Source organism: Pseudophryne corroboree, chromosome 6 (assembly GCF_028390025.1).
Source record: "Pseudophryne corroboree isolate aPseCor3 chromosome 6, aPseCor3.hap2, whole genome shotgun sequence".
NCBI lineage: Eukaryota > Metazoa > Chordata > Amphibia > Anura > Myobatrachidae > Pseudophryne > Pseudophryne corroboree.
Genome location: NC_086449.1, coordinates 727,399,183 through 727,420,466, shown reverse-complemented (window position 1 = coordinate 727,420,466; position 21,284 = coordinate 727,399,183). Strand labels below are relative to the sequence as shown.

General features: G+C 47.5%; 1 protein-coding gene across 1 annotated transcript in view; it reads right to left on the bottom strand.

The window, feature by feature from the left end:
* Positions 1-21,284, bottom strand: part of POLR3B (RNA polymerase III subunit B) — a 345,554-nt gene that overhangs the window by 323,577 nt on the left and 693 nt on the right. Inside the window, exons 2-4 of the mRNA XM_063928431.1 lie at positions 13,240-13,272; positions 13,045-13,101; positions 2,070-2,134 (exon numbers count right to left, since the gene is read on the bottom strand). Coding sequence (XP_063784501.1) covers positions 2,070-2,134; positions 13,045-13,101; positions 13,240-13,272 — 155 coding nt within the window. The remainder of the gene's footprint in view (positions 1-2,069; positions 2,135-13,044; positions 13,102-13,239; positions 13,273-21,284) is intronic.

Sequence of the window (21,284 nt, the reverse complement as noted above, 5' to 3'; positions counted from 1 at the left end):
GTGTCTGTTATCTGAGGTAGCGGGCGATTTTAGAGCCCCCCATGACATTTGAGACGCTGGAACAGGCACAAGCTGAGTAGCCGGCTGTTCCGTGTCGTCGACCTTTATGTAAGGAGTTGACACTTTCACGTAATCCTTCCATAAGTTCAACCACACCGGTGTCGACCCCGCAGGGGGTGACAACATATTTACAGGCATTCGCTCCGCCTCCACCTCATTATCCTCCACATACCTGTCGACACAGCCGTACCGACACACAGCACACACACAGGGAATGCTCTGATAGAGGACAGGACCCCACAAAGCCCTTTAGGGAGACAGAGGGAGAGTATGCCAGCACACACCAGGGCGCTATATATCACAGGGATAGCACCTATAAAAAAGTGTTTTCCCTTATAGCTGCATATATATTGTATACTGCGCCTAAATTGTGCCCCCCCTCTCTTTTTAACCCTTTCTGTAGTGCATTAACTGCAGGGGAGAGCCAGGGAGCTTCCCTCCAACGGAGCCGTGAGGGAAAAATGGCGCCAGTGTGCTGAAGGAGATAGCTCCGCCCCTTTTTTGCGGACTTTTCTCCCGCATTTTTATGGATTCTGGCAGGGGTTAATGTACATCCATATAGCCCTGGGGGTTATATGTGATGTATTTTTGCCAGCCAAGGTGTTAATATTGCTGCTCAGGGCGCCCCCCCCCCAGTGTCCTGCACCCATCAGTGACCGCAGTGTGAGGTGTGCATGAGGAGCAATGGCGCACAGCTGCAGTGCTGTGCGCTACCTTGATGAAGACTGATGTCTTCTGCCGCCGATTTTCCGGACCTCTTCTTGCTTCGCGGCTCTGGGACCGGACTAATGGTGTCCAGTAGCCTAAGAAGCCCAAGCAGGCAGGTTCGCTTCTTCTCCCCTTAGTCCCTCGATGCAGTGAGCCTGTTGCCAGCAGGTCTCACTGAAAATAAAAAACCTAAAACTAACTTTTATCTAAGAAGCTCAGGAGAGCCCCCTAGATTGCACCCTGCTCGGTCGGGCACAAAAATCTAACTGAGGCTTGGAGGAGGGTCATAGGGGAGGAGCCAGTGCACACCAGGTAGTCCTAAAGCTTTCTTTTTGTGCCCAGTCTCCTGCGGAGCCGCTATTCCCCATGGTCCTTACGGAGTTCCCAGCATCCACTAGGACGTCAGAGAAAAAAGCAAATAAGCGTGTATGGAACAAACCACGTTGCCATGCAAGGGGAGCAAATACATTTATATTATTTCTGTGCAGGGTAAATACTGGCTGCTCTTGCATGTAGGCCAGAAATGTTACAGCTTTGTTTTTACACTGCAATTTAGATATCAATTTAAACACACCCGACCCAAATCTTAAGGTGCATACACACGGTGCGATGTGCATAGCACCCGACATTGACTAAACATTGTGGCCGCAACCCGGCACCACCGATATAGTCAATGTTGGGCTGCCTCCACAGTCTATTTTTTCTTGCGATGCTGATCTCGTGGGACCGCGCATCGGCATCGCAAGCTCTATACACACGGTGCGATATGCACTATATTTTCCTGCGATATGGACTATATAGTCCATATCGCAAGGAAAATCGCACTGTGTATGCACCTTAAATCTCTCTGCATGTTATATTTGCCCCACCTGCAGTGCAACATGGTGTTGACCAGGTGCTTGCTTTTTTGCTTTACTTACAAACATGAATTAGGCCCAAAGTAGCAGCCAATCAGCACCTAACTGCTGTGCTTGAAAAAAAAAAAAAAAAGACAGGAACTGGTGGGCTGTTACTTTCTCTCCACCCATGTTCTCTCTCTCCAACGCTTAGTACATAGACACCTGTATCTGTAGCTCAACGGAACTGGGCATGAAAAAATAAAAATAAAAAACAGCTTTACATAAATTATTAATTAGTTTGGCGTCGCTCTGGTCTCAAATCCCTAATACTGTTGCAGGCAGCGGATGCTCTCTGTGGCCCCACCCTTGGTCACAATATAGGTTCCTACTGGCTACATCGAGGACAACCTTGAAATCTTTACACAAACTTCCCAAGAATGCCATTAACCTGAAAGGACTTACTTCAAGTACCACATTGGATCTGCATCACTTGTCACTTTTTCATTCGCTTTCATTATCTTTTTAATCTTGAAAAAAACAAAAAGAAATCACATGTGGAAAATAAAAAAATTAGCTATAAAATATCTGGAAAAATATTTATTAGAACATCTTGAGAAATTAATATTTGTTAGGACATCTAAAATAATTGACAAATTAGGGACTAATTGGTGGTCCTAAGTACTGCACAGCGGCAACAGATTTCAGAAATATTTCTTTGCAAAACTAAAGAAAGTGATAAAAAGCCAGGATTGTGTTCTGACATTACATTAATGGAGACACCTATGATATTACCAACACCTGTGTCAGAGTCCTTGTTTATTGGTCTGCAATTGACTATTGTGTTCTGGATACTGATCAAAATGTGTCAGTTACAGTATTTTAAACACGCAGATCAAAGAGATCCACAGAAGGTAAATGTAAAGCTATAGAGCCAGGAGCCTTCTTTAAATCCAAAGTGGACTGGACTGTACCAAGTGCTTCTTTACCCAGACAAGCCTTGTGTAACAGGAGTGTTTAGAATATTGTTTCAAAAGCCAGTTCCTCCAATAGGGGTTGGCTTGCTTTTTCAGTAGTAGAAGTATATTGGTTTAAAGTGACAGATGGCCTGAATTAGAGATGGACGGATAACACACAGCTGCTGCGTCTTTGTACGCAGCATCTGTGTGATATGTTAATGCCGCAGGAGGTGTCTTGTGTAATTAGACATCTCCAGCCAGCTTTCTGATCAGAAGACGCAGCAATGGATCGTCTGCATGACCATCAGTCATCTGAGTAACCCTTAGGTTACTCTGGTGGATTGGGGAACTCACGCTGCTGAAGCTAGGGGCCACTTGCTTCAGCAAGCCCAGAAAACGGAGCCGACACCACAGTCTGTTCATCAGGCTGCAGCGTGAAGGGAACTGCAGGCGATATAGCAGAACAAGATCTGCGTGTGCAGATCTCGCACCATCAGAGATGTATGCAAACCATCAGGTTTGTGTACATTTCTGAATCAGGCCAAGACTCAATACATTTGGGAACACAATAAGATTCTTTTACTATCTCCACCAGTCAGCACATTTTCAGTCATTTAAGCATGAAAAAGTCTATTTTCTCACAATCTTCTGTAGTGCGCAAACACTTGTAACAAACAAGCGCTACGGAAGCCATTTTGTCGGCTAAACGATTCTACCCACTCAGCATGACCTACTACTGTGTAATTATCTTCTATTGAATCAATGGGCCGCATACCCATAAATGTAACTTCACTCCAGAAAATGGCCGACCCCACTGCATGTGAGTGCCGAGTAAACTTTAAAAAAGGTAGATTTATATATGAGACAGAATTAGCTAGCAGTGTGCAGCAGAAAATAAAAAAAATAGGATTTTAATACCTACCGGTAAATCCTTTTCTCCTAGTCTGTAGAGGATGCTGGGGACTCCAAAAGGACCATGGAGGTATAGACGGGATCCGCAGGAGCTTGGGCACACTAAAAAGAATTTGACTGGGTGTGAACTGGCTCCTCCCTCTATGCCCCTCCCCCAGACCTCAGTTATAGGAACTGTGCCCAGGAGAGACGGACATTTCGAGGAAAAGAATTTTGTTAAACTAAGGGCGAGAAACGTACGAGCCCACATCACAAACATACCGTACAACCGGAGTAACAGGAAACCAGATAACAGTATGAACAAACAACAGCAACAAGCTGAATATAACTGATACACAACCCACGTGTAACCAAAAATGACCAGCGTCAATACAACTGCAAGGAACAGTCCGCACTGGGATGGGCGCCCAGCATCCTCTACGGACTAGGAGAAAAGGATTTACCGGTAGGTATTAAAATCCTATTTTCTCTTACGTCCTAGAGGATGCTGGGGACTCCAAAAGGACCATGGGGTCTATACCAAAGCTCCAGACCGGGCGGGAGAGTGCGGACGACTCTGCAGCACCGATTGAGCAAACATGAGGTCCTCATCAGCCAGGGTATCAAACTTGTAGAACTTAGCAAAAGTGTTTGAACCCGACCACGTAGCTGCTCGGCAAAGTTGAAGTGCCGAGACCCCTCGGGCAACCGCCCAAGATGAGCCCACTTTCCTGGTAGAATGGACCTTTACTGACTTCGTAAACGGGAGCCCAGCCAAAGAATGAGCTTGCTGAATCGTATTACAAATCCAGCGTGCAATAGTTTGCTTAGAAGCAGGATTTCCAATCTTGTTGGAAGCATACAGGACAAACAGAGCCTCTGTCTTCCTAGTAAGAGCCGTTCTGGCGACATAAATTTTCAAAGCTCTTACAACGTCAAGAGCCTTTGGGACCGCCACAGCCTCCGTAGCTACAGGTACCACAATAGGCTGGTTTATGTGAAACGAAGAAACCACCTTCGGCAGAAATTGTTGACCAGTCCTCAATTCCGCTCTATCCGAATGAAAGATCAAATATGGGCTCTGGTGAGACAAAGCCGCCAACTCGGACACTCGTCTGGCAGACGCCAGAGCCAAAAGCATGACCACTTTCCAAGTGAGAAACTAACTCAACCTTACGCAAAGGTTCAAACCAGTGAGACATAAGAAACTGCAACACCACTTCAAGATCCCACGGCGCCACGGGTGGCACAAATGGAGGATGGATATGCAGCACTCCCTTCACGAAAGTCTGAACCTCAGGAAGGACGCACAACTCTTTTTGAAAGAAAATAGATAAAGCCAAAATCTGCACTTTGATGGAACCCAATTTCAGGCCTGCATCCACGCCTGCCTGCAAAAAATGGAGGAAACGACCCAAGTGAAACTCCTCCGCAGGAGCGGCTTTGGTTTCACACCACGACACATATTTTCTCCAAATACGGTGATAATGTTTTGCCGTGACCTCCTTCCTAGCTTTAAGGCAGAGGTTCTCAAACTCGGTCCTCGGGGGCCCACACAGTGCATGTTTTGCAGGTCTCCTCACAGAATCGCAAGTGAAATAATTATGCTCCACCTGTGGACCTTTTAAAATGTGTCAGTGAGTAATTAATACACCTGTGCACCTGCTGGGTTACCTGCAAAGCATGCACTGTGTGGGCTCCCGAGGACAGAGTTTGAGAACCTCTGCTTTAAAGAGAGTGGGGATGACCTCCCCGGGAATACCTTTCCGAGCTAAGATTTGGCGCTCAACTTCCACGCCGACAAACGCAGCCGCGGTAAGTCTGGAAACACGCAGGGCACCTGCAGTAACAGGTCATCTCTTAGAGCAGTGGTTCTCAAACTCGATCCTCAGGACCCCACACAGTGCATGTTTTACAGGTAACCCGGCAAGTGCACAGGTGAATTAATTACTCACTGACACATTTTAAAAGGTCCACAGGTAGAGCTAATTATTTCAGTTATGATTCTGTGAGGAGACCTGCAAAACATGCACTGTGTGGGGTCCTGAGGACCGAGTTTGAGAACCTGTGTCTTAGAGGAAGCGGCCAGGGATCTTCCACTAGTAATTCCTGAAGATCCGGATAAGAGGCCGTCCGCGGCCAATCTGGAACGACGAGTATCGCCTGAACCCTTGTTCGTCGAACGATCCTCAGCACCTTTGGAATGAGAGGAAGCGGAGGGAACACATACACCGACTGAAACACCCACGGAGTCACCAGGGCGTCCACTGCACTGGCTTGGGGGTCCCTTGACCTGGAACAATACCTCGGAAGCTTATTGTTGAGGTGAGACGCCATCATGTCTATTTGAGGAATTCCCCAACGCCTTGTCACTTCTGCAAATACCTCTTGGAGGTCGTGTCTGCTGAGGAAGTCTGCTTCCCAGTTGTCTACGCCCGGGAAGAAGACTGCTGACAGAGCGCTCACGTGCTGTTCCGTCCAGAGAAGGATTCTTGTGGCCTCCGCCATTGCCGCCCTGCTCCTTGTTCCGCCTTGGCGGTTTACGTACGCCATCGCTGTTATGTTGTCCGACTGGATCAGGACAGGGAGACCCTGAAGAAGGTTCTTTGCTTGCAGCAGGCCATTGTGAATGGCTCTCAACTCGAGAACATTTATGTGGAGACAAGATTCCTGGTTTGACCATTTTACCTGGAAACTTCTTCCTTGCGTGACTGTGCCCCAGCCTCGGAGACTTGCATCTGTTGTCAGCAGGACCCAGTCCTGGATTCCGAATCGGCGTCCCTCTAGAAGGTGAGAGCCTTGCAGCCACCACAGGAGAGAAATCCTGGCCCTGGAATATAGACTTATTTTCCGGTGCATGTGCAGGCGAGACCCGGACCATTTTTTCAGCAGATCCCACTGAAACACCCGGGCATGAAACCTGCCAAACGGAATGGCTTCGTAAGCCGCAACCATCTTCCCTAGTATCCGAATGCATTGATGAATCGATACACTTGTCGGCCTCAGAAGCTCCCTGACCATGGTCTGGATTTCCAGAGCTTTGTCCTCTGGAAGAAACACTCTCTGTATCTCCGTGTCTAGGATCATGCCCAGGAAGGGCAGCCGAGTGGCCGGGATCAACTGAGACTTTGGCAAATTTAGAATCCAACCGTGATGTCGCAGAACCGACAGGGAGAGATCCACATTTCTTAACAACTGTTCCTTGGACCTCGCCTTTATCAGGAGATCGTCCAAGTACGGGATAATTGTGACCCCTTGCTTGCGAAGGAGGACCATCATTTCCGCCATTACCTTGGTGAAAACCCTCGGGGCCGTGGAAAGCCCAAACGGCAACGCCTGAAATTGGTAATGACAATCCTGTACCGCAAACCTCAAGAAGGCTTGATGAGGAGGGTATATCGGGACGTGCAAGTAAGCATCCTTTATGTCGACTGACGCCATAAAATCCCCCCCTTCTAGGCTGGAGATCACAGCTCGAAGAGACTTCATCTTGAACTTGAAAATTTGCAAGTATGGATTGAGGGACTTCAGGTTCAAAATCGGTCTGACCGAGCCGTCCGGCTTCGGCACGACAAAGAGGCACGGATAGAACCCTTCCCCCCGTTGGGACGGGGGAACCGGCACAATGACCCTCTGCTGACACAGCTTTTGTATCGCAGCATTTACTACTACTCTTTCTGAAAGAGAAACTGGTAGGGCTGACACGAAAAAGCGGCGGGGGGCCTCTCCTGAAACTCCAGTTTGTACCCTTGGGACACTATGTCTAAGACCCAAGGATCCAGGGCCGATTGAAACCAGACCTGACTGAAGAATCGGAGACGGCCCCCCACCGGTACGGACTCCCGCAGGGGAGCCCCAGCGTCATGCGGTGGACTTGGTAGAGGCGGGGGAGGACTTTTGGTCCTGGGTGCCTGCCACTGCAGGCGACTTCTTTCCCCTTCCTCTAACCTTTGAGGTGAGGAAGGACGAGCCCTTTCCTCTTTTGAATTTATTAGGCCGAAAGGACTGCATCTGCTGATGGGGTGCCTTTTTCTGTTGTGTAGGAACATAAGGAAGAAAATATGACTTACCCGCAGTAGCGGTAGACACCAGGTCAGCAAGGCCGTCACCAAACAAGACACTACCTTTAAAAGGGAGAGCTTCCATATTCTTCTTGGAGTCGGCATCAGCATTCCATTGATGAATCCACAGCGCCCTCCTGGCCAAGACCGCCATGGCATTGGCTCGTGATCCCAAGAGGCCAACATCCCTCGCCGCATCCTTTAGGTAATCTGCAGCGTCCTTGATATAACCAAGAGTCAAAAGAATGTTATCCTTATCAAGGGTATCCATATCAGAAGCCAAATTATCAGCCCACTTAGCAATAGCACTACTCACCCATACCGACGCCACAGCAGGTCTGAGCAATGCACCAGTATTAACGAAAATGGACTTCAATGTCGTCTCTAGCTTGCGATCCGCTGGGTCTTTGAGAGCAGCCGTGTCAGGAGACAGAAGCGCCACCTTCTTGGACAATCGGGATAGAGCCTTGTCCACATGGGAAGACGACTCCCATTTTTCCCTGTCGTCAGAGGGGAAAGGATATGCCATCAAAATTCTCTTGGGAATCTGCCACCTTTTGTCAGGCGACTCCCAAGCCTTTTCACAAAGCGCATTCATTTCATAAGAGGGGGGAAATTTTACCTCAGGCCTTTTCCCTTTAAATAAACAAACCCTTGTGTCAGGAACGGCAGGTTCCTCAGATATATGTAAAACATCCTTGATGGCTACAATCATTTACTGAATACTCCTAACAACCCTTGGATGTAAAGAAGCCTCACTGAAATCGACATCGGAATCAGAGTCCGTATCAGTACCTGTATCTGCCATCTGGGTAAAAACGCTTTTGGGACCCCGAGGTGGTCTGTACCTGAGATAAAGCCTCCTCCATGGATTTCCTCCATGTTTGTGTCTGCGAATCAGATTTATCCAATCTCTTAGACAATAAAGCCACATTTGCATTCAGCGTACTCAGCATAGTCACCCAATCAGCAGTCGGCTGTGCCGACAGACTCATACTCAAATCCCTCTCTGCGCCCCAAGCAACTTCCTCCGGGGAGGAACACTCAGCCTCAGGCATGTCGACACGTAGTGCCGACACACCCACACTGGCCAAAAACAAGGGGACAGACCCACAGTGGAGCCCGTAGAGAGAAACACAGAGGGAGTATGCCAGCTCACACCCCAGCGCCCATATACTAAAAGATATAATATATGTGTCCAGCGCTGTTTACAATAAGCTAAAAGCACTAAATTTTATGTGCCCCCCGTTTTTGCCCCCTTGTTACTTGAGGGAGCTCGGAGGTCCGGGCCAGCGTCTCTGCAGCACTGTGGAGAGAGAGAAAATGGCGCTGGTGAGCAATGTGCTACTAAGCTATTTCTCTATTTTAATTACATTTCATGTTTGTATCACCCTCTCTATAGCTTCGGCTTCCTAAATACTAATTTATTAACACTATAGTTTTTTACACTGGTATGCCACGCTGGGCTTTCTGGCTCATTCTGGTGTTTTGGGGTGCCACACCCTGCACCTAGATATAGCGCTAGGGACCCCAAATATACAGAGAGGCCTTGATGCGGCTTTGGGGCTTAACCACACATTTGCGCAAATATGTGTAACGAAGATCTCTGAATTCTATTATCATGTGGGATTTATATCTGGTTACTGTTATCATTCAGGGTGCTGGGGAAACCAATTGCTTCTTTTTTTTCTTGCTCAGAAATACCCCTTCCTTTCGAGCACCTGAATGATATCACTAAGCTAATTGAGCATTTACCAATCTATATGGCTGTTGTGAGAGGCAGAGAGGTTCCTGCATTAGGAGGAGGTGCAGGCCCTGACATGCCACATGGAGCATTATGGGGTTGCTCCAAGGTAGGTAGCTCTTAGCTTAGACATATTTTAGTAAGGAGCCATTATCATGTGGCTCCTTGCTGGTTAATATTAGACCCAGATTGGGGTAATGGAGGTGTGAGGTGTGGTGCCTCTGGACTGGCTGAGCTGGATGGCTTTAGTGTGGCATACCTTTACATTCTATTAACACTTTTCACTTATTAATTTTCTAACACTATTTCTCTATTTTAATTACATTTCATGTTTGTATCACCCTCTCTATAGCTTCGGCTTCCTAAATACTAATTTATTAACACTATAGTTTTTTACACTGGTATGCCACGCTGGGCTTTCTGGCTCATTCTGGTGTTTTGGGGTGCCACACCCTGCACCTAGATATAGCGCTAGGGACCCCAAATATACAGAGAGGCCTTGATGCGGCTTTGGGGCTTAACCACACATTTGCGCAAATATGTGTAACGAAGATCTCTGAATTCTATTATCATGTGGGATTATATCTGGTTACTGTTATCAGTCAGGGTGCTGGGGAAACCAATTGCTTCTTTTTTTTCTTGCTCAGAAATACCCCTTCCTTTCGAGCACCTGAATGATATCACTAAGCTAATTGAGCATTTACCAATCTATAAGGCTGGAGATCACAGCTCGAAGAGACTTCATCTTGAACTTGAAAATTTGCAAGTATGGATTGAGGGACTTCAGGTTCAAAATCGGTCTGACCGAGCCGTCCGGCTTCGGCACGACAAAGAGGCACGGATAGAACCCTTCCCCCCGTTGGGACGGGGGAACCGGCACAATGACCCTCTGCTGACACAGCTTTTGTATCGCAGCATTTACTACTACTCTTTCTGAAAGAGAAACTGGTAGGGCTGACACGAAAAAGCGGCGGGGGGCCTCTCCTGAAACTCCAGTTTGTACCCTTGGGACACTATGTCTAAGACCCAAGGATCCAGGGCCGATTGAAACCAGACCTGACTGAAGAATCGGAGACGGCCCCCCACCGGTACGGACTCCCGCAGGGGAGCCCCAGCGTCATGCGGTGGACTTGGTAGAGGCGGGGGAGGACTTTTGGTCCTGGGTGCCTGCCACTGCAGGCGACTTCTTTCCCCTTCCTCTAACCTTTGAGGTGAGGAAGGACGAGCCCTTTCCTCTTTTGAATTTATTAGGCCGAAAGGACTGCATCTGCTGATGGGGTGCCTTTTTCTGTTGTGTAGGAACATAAGGAAGAAAATATGACTTACCCGCAGTAGCGGTAGACACCAGGTCAGCAAGGCCGTCACCAAACAAGACACTACCTTTAAAAGGGAGAGCTTCCATATTCTTCTTGGAGTCGGCATCAGCATTCCATTGATGAATCCACAGCGCCCTCCTGGCCAAGACCGCCATGGCATTGGCTCGTGATCCCAAGAGGCCAACATCCCTCGCCGCATCCTTTAGGTAATCTGCAGCGTCCTTGATATAACCAAGAGTCAAAAGAATGTTATCCTTATCAAGGGTATCCATATCAGAAGCCAAATTATCAGCCCACTTAGCAATAGCACTACTCACCCATACCGACGCCACAGCAGGTCTGAGCAATGCACCAGTATTAACGAAAATGGACTTCAATGTCGTCTCTAGCTTGCGATCCGCTGGGTCTTTGAGAGCAGCCGTGTCAGGAGACAGAAGCGCCACCTTCTTGGACAATCGGGATAGAGCCTTGTCCACATGGGAAGACGACTCCCATTTTTCCCTGTCGTCAGAGGGGAAGGATATGCCATCAAAATTCTCTTGGGAATCTGCCACCTTTTGTCAGGCGACTCCCAAGCCTTTTCACAAAGCGCATTCATTTCATAAGAGGGGGGAAATTTTACCTCAGGCCTTTTCCCTTTAAATAAACAAACCCTTGTGTCAGGAACGGCAGGTTCCTCAGATATATGTAAAACATCCTTGATGGCTACAATCATGTACTGAATACTCCTAACAACCCTTGGATGTAAAGAAGCCTCATTGAAATCGACATCGGAATCAGAGTCCGTATCAGTACCTGTATCTGCCATCTGGGTAAAAACGCTTTTGGGACCCCGAGGTGGTCTGTACCTGAGATAAAGCCTCCTCCATGGATTTCCTCCATGTTTGTGTCTGCGAATCAGATTTATCCAATCTCTTAGACAATAAAGCCACATTTGCATTCAGCGTACTCAGCATAGTCACCCAATCAGCAGTCGGCTGTGCCGACAGACTCATACTCAAATCCCTCTCTGCGCCCCAAGCAACTTCCTCCGGGGAGGAACACTCAGCCTCAGGCATGTCGACACGTAGTGCCGACACACCCACACTCACACTGGCCAAAAACAAGGGGACAGACCCACAGTGGAGCCCGTAGAGAGAAACACAGAGGGAGTATGCTAGCTCACACCCCAGCGCCCATATACTACAAAGAAATAATATATGTGTCCAGCGCTGTTTACAATAAGCTAAAAGCACTAAATTTTATGTGCCCCCCGTTTTTGCCCCCTTGTTACTTGAGGGAGCTCGGAGGTCCGGGCCAGCGTCTCTGCAGCACTGTGGAGAGAGAGAAAATGGCGCTGGTGAGCAATGTGCTACTAAGCCCCGCCCCTTCCCGGCGCGCTGTAGCCCGCTCAATTTCAAATTTATTATACTGGCGGGGGTATTCTATACGGTGCCCGGGCACCGTATAATCGTTTCTGCCAGTCCTCTGACCCCAGTAACTGCTGCCCAGGGCGCCCCCCCCCAGCACCCTGCACCCTGTGAGTGCCGTTGGTGATGTGTGTGGGAGCATGGAGCGCAGCGCGATCGCTGCGCTGTACCACCGTTACTGAAGTCTTCTGCCGTCTGATGTCTTCGGTTCTTCTAATACTCACCCGGCTTCTTTCTTCAGGCTTCTGTGAGGGGGGTGACGGCACAGCTCCGGGAACAGGCAGCTAGGCGAACCAAGTGATCGAACCCTCTGGAGCTAATGGTGTCCAGTAGCCTAAGAAGCAGAGCCTTTAACTAAGAGGAAGTAGGTCTGACTTCTCTCCCCTCACTCCCACAAAGCAGAGAGCCTGTAGCCAGCAGGTCTCCCTGAAAATAAAAAACCTAACAAAAGTCTTTCTAGAGAAATTCAGTAGAGCTCCCCTAGTGTGTGTCCAGTCACTCCTGGGCACAAAGTCTAACTGAGGTCTTGGGGAGGGGCATAGAGGGAGGAGCCAGTTCACACCCAGTCAAAGTCTTTTTAGTGTGCCCAAGCTCCTGCGGATCCCGTCTATACCCCCATGGTCCTTTTGGAGTCCCCAGCATCCTCTAGGACGTAAGAGAAATATAATTTGCCACTTTGACCAGTCATTAAGGAGATCTCTGCAATATTATCATTAGCTGGCTCCTTTACTTAAAAATAAATAGGAGGAGAGTATATTATTTCAGCAACAGCTAAAGGGGGAGATGTATCAAACTTTGGAGAGATAAAGTACCAGTTAATCAGCTCCTAACTGCCATGTTACAGGCTGTGCTTCAAAAATGAGTTAGGAGGTAATTAGTTGGTGCTTTCTCTCTATCCATTTTATCTCTATCCAAGGTTTGATACATCTTCCCCAAAGTAAAATACTGAGGCCAAGGTGCGAGGATTGGCGTAACACATAGTAACACGTATCATCACTGCTTACCATAGCTCCAATGTCTATCTGTAAACCACAGCAAGATTTAGCAAGAGGGCACTTACCTCTACATTGATGAAGTAATTGAATGAATCTATGTGCTGCTTCACAAGGCCCTTTACCTGACAGAAGCAAAGACAGCAGGTGAGGGAACCGAATTCTTCCTTAATATGACAAATAACCTCTTATGTACAAAGATCACTTATAGTACTATGCACATGTGGGCACATTTAATGATAATGACAAACTATTTTGCTTACCTTCAGGAATGCTGGCAGTAGTTTCCATTTTTCCTGCAAAGGGAGAACAAAAAAATATTCAAAACCACAATTATATGAAATATGTCCAAAAAAATGTGCCAGCGATCAAGTGATATCTGACAGAAAAGCGGTAGAATGGAAACGGTTACCCTTCTCTTACATACAGTGAATGCAGACGGCAGTCTTCTGAGGAAAAATAAGAATTTACTTACCGATAATTCTATTTCTCATAGTCCGTAGTGGATGCTGGGGACTCCGTAAGGACCATGGGAATAGCGGCTCCGCAGGAGACTGGGCACATCTAAAGAAAGCTTTAGGACTAACTGGTGTGCACTGGCTCCTCCCCCTATGACCCTCCTCCAAGCCTCAGTTAGGATACTGTGCCCGGACGAGCGTACACAATAAGGAAGGATTTTGAATCCCGGGTAAGACTCATACCAGCCACACCAATCACACCGTATAACTTGTGATCTGAACCCAGTTAACAGTATGATAACAGAGGAGCCTCTGAAAAGATGGCTCCCAACAATAATAACCCGATTTTTGTAACAATAACTATGTACTGTACAAGTATTGCAGACAATCCGCACTTGGGATGGGCGCCCAGCATCCACTACGGACTATGAGAAATAGAATTATCGGTAAGTAAATTCTTATTTTCTCTAACGTCCTAAGTGGATGCTGGGGACTCCGTAAGGACCATGGGGATTATACCAAAGCTCCCAAACGGGCGGGAGAGTGCGGATGACTCTGCAGCACCGAATGAGAGAACTCCAGGTCCTCCTCAGCCAGGGTATCAAATTTGTAGAATTTAGCAAACGTGTTTGCCCCTGACCAAGTAGCTGCTCGGCAAAGTTGTAAAGCCGAGACCCCTCGGGCAGCCGCCCAAGATGAGCCCACTTTCCTTGTGGAACGGGCTTTTACAGATTTTAGCTGTGGCAGGCCTGCCACAGAATGTGCAAGCTGAATTGTACTACAAATCCAACGAGCAATAGTCTGCTTAGAAGCAGGAGCACCCAGCTTGTTGGGTGCATACAGGATAAACAGCGAGTCAGATTTCCTGACTCCAGCCGTCCTGGAAATATTTTCAGGGCCCTGACAACATCCAGCAACTTGGATTCCTCCAAGTCCCTAGTAGCCGCAGGCACCACAATAGGTTGGTTCAGGTGAAAACGCTGGAACCACCTTAGGGAGAAACTGAGGACGAGTCCTCAATTCCGCCCTGTCCGAATGGAAAATCAGATAAGGGCTTTTACAGGATAAAGCCGCCAATTCTGACACGCGCCTGGCCCAGGCCAGGGCCAACAGCATGACCACTTTCCATGTGAGATATTTTAACTCCACAGATTTAAGTGGTTCAAACCAATGTGACTTTTGGAACCCAAACTACATTGAGATCCCAAATTGCCACTGGAGGCACAAAAGGAGGCTGTATATGCAGTACCCCTTTTACAAACGTCTAAACTTCAGGGACTGAAGCTAGTTCTTTTTTGGAAGAAAATTGACAGGGCCGAAATCTGAACCTTAATGGACCCCAATTTCAGGCCCATAGACACTCCTGTTTGCAGGAAATGTAGGAATCGACCCAGTTGAATTTCCTCCGTCGGGCCTTACTGGCCTCGCACTACGCAACATATTTTCGCCAATTGCGGTGATAATGTTTTTGCGGTTACATCCTTCCTGGCTTTAGATCAGGATATGGATGACTTCATCCGGAATGCCTTTTTTCCTTCAGGATCCGGTGTTCAACCGGCATGCCGTCAAACGCAGCCGCGGTAAGTCTTGGAACAGACAGGGTCCTTGCTGGAGCAGGTCCCTTCTTAGAGGTAGAGGCCACGGATCCTCCGTGAGCATCTCTTGAAGTTCCGGTTACCAAGTCCTTCTTGGCCAATCCGGAGCCACGAATATAGTGCTTTCTCCTCTCCATCTTATCAATCTCAGTACCTTGGGTATGAGAGGCAGAGGAGGGAACACATACACTGACTGGTACACCCACGATGTTACCAGAGCGTCTACAACTATTGCCTGAGGGTCTCTTGACCTGGCGCAATACCTGTCGAGTTTTTTAATCATGTGGACGACTTCTGGGTGAAGTCCCCACTCTCCCGGCTGGAGGTCGTGCTGAGGAAGTCTGCTTCCCAGTTGTCCACTCCCGGAATGAATACTGTTGACAGTGCTATCACATGATTTTCCGCCCAGCAAAGAATCCCTGCAGCTTCTGCCATTGCCCTCCTGCTTCTTGTGCCACCCTGTCTGTTTACGTGGGTGACTGCCATGATGTTGTCCGACTGGATCAACACCGGCTGACCTTGAAGCAGAGGTCTTGCTAAGCTTAGAGCATTGTAAATGGCCCTTAGCTTCAGGATATTTATGTGAAGTGATGTATCCAGGCTTGACCCTAAGCCCTGGATATTCCTTCCCTGTGTGACTGCTCCCCAGCCTCGCAGGCTGGCATCCGTGGTCACCAGTACCCAGTCCTGAATGCCGAATCTGCGGCCCTCTAGAAGATGAGCACTCTGCAACCACCACAGGATGGATACCCTTGTCCTTGGTGACAGGGTTATCCGCTGATGCATCTGAAAATGCGACCCGGACCATTTGTCCAGTAGGTTCCACTGGAAAGTTCTTGCGTGGAATCTAACGAATGGGATTGCTTCGTAGGAAGCCACCATTTTTACCCAGAACCCTTGTGCATTGATGCACTGAGACTTGCTTCGGTTTTAGGAGGTTCCTGACTAGCTCGGATAACTCCCTGGCTTTCTCTTCCGGGAGAAACACCTTTTTTTTTTTGGACTGTGTCCAGGAACATCCCTAGGAAACAGAAGACAAGTCGTCGGAACCAGCTGCGATTTTGGAATATTGAGAATCCAATCGTGCTGCCGCAACACTACCTGAGATAGTGCTACACCGACTTCCAACTGTTCCCTGGATCTTACCCTTATCAGGGAATCGTCCAAGTAAGGGATAACTAAAATTTCCTTCCTTCGAAGGGATATCATTTCGGCCATTACCTTGGTAAAGACCCGGGGTGCCGTGGACCATCCCTACGGCAGCGTCTGAACTGATAGTTACAGTTCTGTACCATAACCTGAGGTACCCTTGGTGAGAAGGGTAAATTTTGACATGAAGGTAAGCATCCTTGATGTCCCGAGACATCATGTAGTCCCCTTCTTCCAGGTTCGCAATCACTGCTCTGAGTGACTCAATCTTGAATTTGAACCTCTGTATGTAAGTGTTCAAAGATTTTAGAATTTAGATTTAGAATCGGTCTCACCGAGCCGTCTGGCTTCGGTACCACAATAGTGTGGAATAATACCCCGTTCCCTGTTGCAGGAGCGGTACCTTGATTATCACCTGCTGGGAATACAGCTTGTGAATGGCTTCCAAAACTGCCTCCCTGTCAGAGGGAGACGTCGGTAAAGCCGACTTTTGGAAACGGCGAGGGGGAGACGTCTCGAATTCCAATATGTACCCTTGAGATATTACCTGAAGGATCCAGGGGTCTACTTGCGAGTGAGCCCACTGCGCACTGAAATTCATTGAGAATGGGCCCCCACCGTGCCTGAGCTTGTAAGGCCCTAGTGTCATACTGAGGGCTTGGCAGAGGCGGGAAAGGGTTTCTGTTCCTGGGAACTGGCTAATCTCTTCAGCCTTTTTCCTCTCCCTCTGTCACGAGCAGAAAAGAGGAACCTTTTGTCCGCTTGCCAACAAAGGACTGCGCCTGATAATACGGCGTCTTATTTTGAGAGGCGACCTGGGGTACAAACGTGGATTTCCCAGTTGTTGCCGTGGCCACCAGGTCTAAAAGACCGACCCCAAATGTCCCTTTTCAAAGGCAATACTTCCAAATGCCGTTTGGAATCCGCATCACCTGACCATTTTACTGGTAGAATTGGACAACGCACTTATACTTGATGCCAGTCGGCAAATATTCCACTGTGTATCATGCATATATAGAAATGCATCTTTTAAATGCTCTATAGGCAATAATATACTATCCTTATCTAGGATATCAATATTTCCAGTCAGGGAATCCGACCATGCCAACCCAGCACTGCACCTCCAGGCTGAGGCGATTGCTGGTCGCAGTATAACACCAGTATGTGTGTGAATACATTTTTGGATACCCTCCTGCTTTCTATCAGCAGGATCCTTAAGGGCGGCCATCTCATGAGAGGGTAGAGCCCTTGTTCTTACAAGCGTGTGAGCGCCTTATCCCCCCTAGGGGGTGTTTCCCAACGCACCCTAACCTCTGGCGGGAAAGGGTATACACCAATACTTTTTAAGAAATTATCAATTGTCATCGGGGGGAAACCCACGCATCATCACACACCTCATTTTATTTCTCAGATTCAGGAAAACTACAGGTAGTTTTTCCCTCACCGAACATAATACCCCTTTTTGGTGGTACTCGTATTATCAGAAATGTATAAAACATTTTCCATTGTCTCAATCATGTAACGTGTGGCCCTACTGGAAATCACGGTTGTCTCTTCACCGTCGACACAGGAGTCAGTATCCGTGTCGGCGTCTGTATCTGCCATCTGAGGTAACGGGCGCTTTAGAGCCCCTGACGGCCTATGAGACGTCTGGACAGGCACAAGCTGAGTAGCCGGCTGTCTCATGTCAACCACTGTTTTTTTATACAGAGCTGACATTGTCACGTAATTTTCAACAGTACATCCACTCAGGTGTCGACCCCCTAGGTGGTGACATCACTGTTACAGACACTCTGCTCCGTCTCCACATCATTTTTCTCCTCATACATGTCGACACAAACGTACCGACACACAGCACACACACAGGGAATGCTCTGATAGAGGACAGGACCCCACTAGCCCTTTGGGGAGACAGAGGGAGAGTATGCCAGCACACACCAGAGCGCTATATATATATATACACAGGGATAACCTTATATAAGTGTTTTTCCCCTTATAGCTGCAGTATGTTTTAATACTGCGCCTAATTAGTGCCCCCCTCTCTTTTTTTAACCCTTTCTGTAGTGTAGTGACTGCAGGGAAGAGCCAGGGAGCTTCCCTCCAACTGAGCTGTGAGGGAAAATGGCGCCAGTGTGCTGAGGAGATAGGCTCCGCCCCCTTTTCGGCAGCCTTATCTCCCGTTTTTCTGTATATTCTGGCAGGGGTTAAATGCATCCATATAGCCCAGGAGCTATATGTGATGTATTTTTTGCCATGTAAGGTATTTTTATCATGTTTTATTGCGTCTCAGGGCGCCCCCCCCAGCGCCCTGCACCCTCAGTGACCGGAGTATGAAGTGTGCTGAGAGCAATGGCGCACAGCTGCAGTGCTGTGCGCTACCTTATTGAAGACAGGAACGTCTTCTGCCGCCGATTTTTCCGGACCTCTTCGCTCTTCTGGCTCTGTAAGGGGGCCGGCGGCGCGGCTCCGGGACCCATCCAGGCTGGGCCTGTGATCGTCCCTCTGGAGCTAATGTCCAGTAGCCAAGAAGCCCATTCCACTCTGCACGCAGGCGAGTTCGCTTCTTCTCCCCTTAGTCCCTCGATGCAGTGAGCCTGTTGCCAGCAGGTCTCACTGAAAATAACAAACCTAAACTAAAACTTTCACTAAGAAGCTCAGGAGAGCCCCTAGTGTGCACCCTTCTCGTCGGGCACAGAAATCTAACTGAGGCTTGGAGGAGGGTCATAGGGGGAGGAGCCAGTGCACACCAGTTAGTCCTAAAGCTTTCTTTAGATGTGCCCAGTCTCCTGCGGAGCCGCTATTCCCATGGTCCTTACGGAGTCCCCAGCATCCACTTAGGACGTTAGAGAAATACTGGAGTACAAGGAAGTTTTAAATTTAGACATTGGATAATGTACACCTAAAAAGAAGTCGCTACATATATTATAATCACTTTTGTATTATACAATTCCTTTTGAGAGACAAAAATATGTCACCCAGCTGGTATGTGCTTGCATGCCGTACCCAATGTGCATGGCACACATTCTCCGCCGTCAGTGTCCTCTACCACTAGGTACCCTGTACTAGACACCAAGGAAATCTGTCAGGGTGCAGGTAGTAGAGATGGATGCGCCAGTGCCCAAAATGTTTGCGCTGGAGCAGCCAGGATATTGGGGATCATATCAGGGAGATGGCATTACTGCAGTATGAGGCGACACAAGCAGTATCAGTCTTGGTCAGTGGGTAATGACTAGAATCTGATTAGTGTGTACTATACAGTCTGATGTAACCAGCACAATCCCCCCCCCCCTCCCAAATGAGCCACACACACCACCAAACTACTCTACATTTCTCTGACCCCCCCCCCCCCCCCCCCCCAATTACCAAGCCCCTGACCCTACTGAATCCCCCAGACTCCTCTCCAACAGGGGATGTTGTTATGTAAATAGGTAATGCCAGCAACTCAGGTAATCTAGACCCTAGGTAACCGTCTCACACATAGATGTAGCTATATAGAGGGTTCTATTTCTAGAGGGCCCAGGACCCAGGTTATATAGTTGCATACCAAGTTCTAGGATTTGCCTGCTAAGCGACTGCATTTGATCAGTGTATCCTGGCTTGAATGAGGTGACATTACATTTTCTGTGAGAGGTGTGTGTAGCGGGGGTATGGGTCGTTGGGTCGACAGTCATTAGGTCGAACACTATTGGTCAACATGGACATTAGGTCGACAGGTCAACATGAGTTTTTTTACTTTTTTTGTGTTGTTTTCTTCGTAAAGTGACGGGGAACACCAATTAGTGCACCATGTCCCCTCACTTCGGGCAAGGTGCCTCACTGCACTCGGCACAGGTTACCGTTCCCAATTCGTAAAGTATGAAAAAGTCCAAAAATTGAACAAAAAAAGTGAAAAACTCATGTCGACCTTTTGAACTGTCGACCTAATGACCCTGTTGACCTAATGACCGCATCCCATGTAGCGGATGTTATAATGGTAAGGGAACACTGTAGTGTGGTACAGTGGTAGAGTATGACCTAGGCAGGGTAATGTAGCATAACTGGAGGGCACTATAATGTTACATAATCTGACCATAATCTGCGCAGCTAAACCTGCGGCTGTCAGACACCTTAACTACTAATGGGCAGCCGATCGGAATGGCAACAACTGAATAGCTCCGATAGACATCCAGCAGGGGGAAACCGCCCAACATTTGAATCGACTCCTATATAAATAAATAATGTAATGTAAAGTTTATCAGAATGATAAAAATAATAAATAATGCAATGTGCATTTCACAATAATAATAATAATAATAATACAAATAATAATATGTGATGATAACAATAATAATAATAATAATAATAATAAAGTACTGTTTAACATAAGGATAACAATAAATAATGCAATGTGCAGTGTATAATGATAATGTAATAATAATAATAATAATAATAATAATAATAATAAGTGCTAATAATAATAGGTTCAAGTTCAGAACATGGGACCCCCTGAGGTTAGAATAACTAAACTGCTTCAGAACATCAGTAAACTTCAGAATATTGAGTAAACTTATACCCCCTCTTCCACTGCCGCTAAAACCAAGGTTATTGCTGTGATAACATGGGTCGCAGCTCAATGGAAACTGCTCCCTAAACAAAAGCTCCGGTCAAGTGACCTGAAGTGACCAGGGTTGGAACTGGGTGGGCTGCAGTGTAAACGGGTTATCCGACCTGGATACCATTTTCAGCATGAGGAGAGCCGGATTTATCGAGGCTTGGAGCCTCGTTAAGAGACAGCATCTGTGTGAAGTGTAAACAGCGCCAACCTGGGAATAATCCATGTCGGAGCTACATTAGGAATAGGGTCTGACCCGGATTGGAACACTGTTCCAAATCCAGGGTTGGACCCGGGACGTTGGTGGAAAAGGGGCATTAGTGTTACGTTAGTAAGAAGTAAAAGTAAAAAGTTCAACTGTTTAATTAGTTTGCTTAATATTCTAAAACAAGTTTACCGATGTTCGGAAGCAGTTAAGTTATGCTAACCTCAGGGGGCCCCGTGTTCTGAACTTGAACCAACAATAATATGTACTGTTTATAATAATAATAATAATAATAATAATAATAATAATA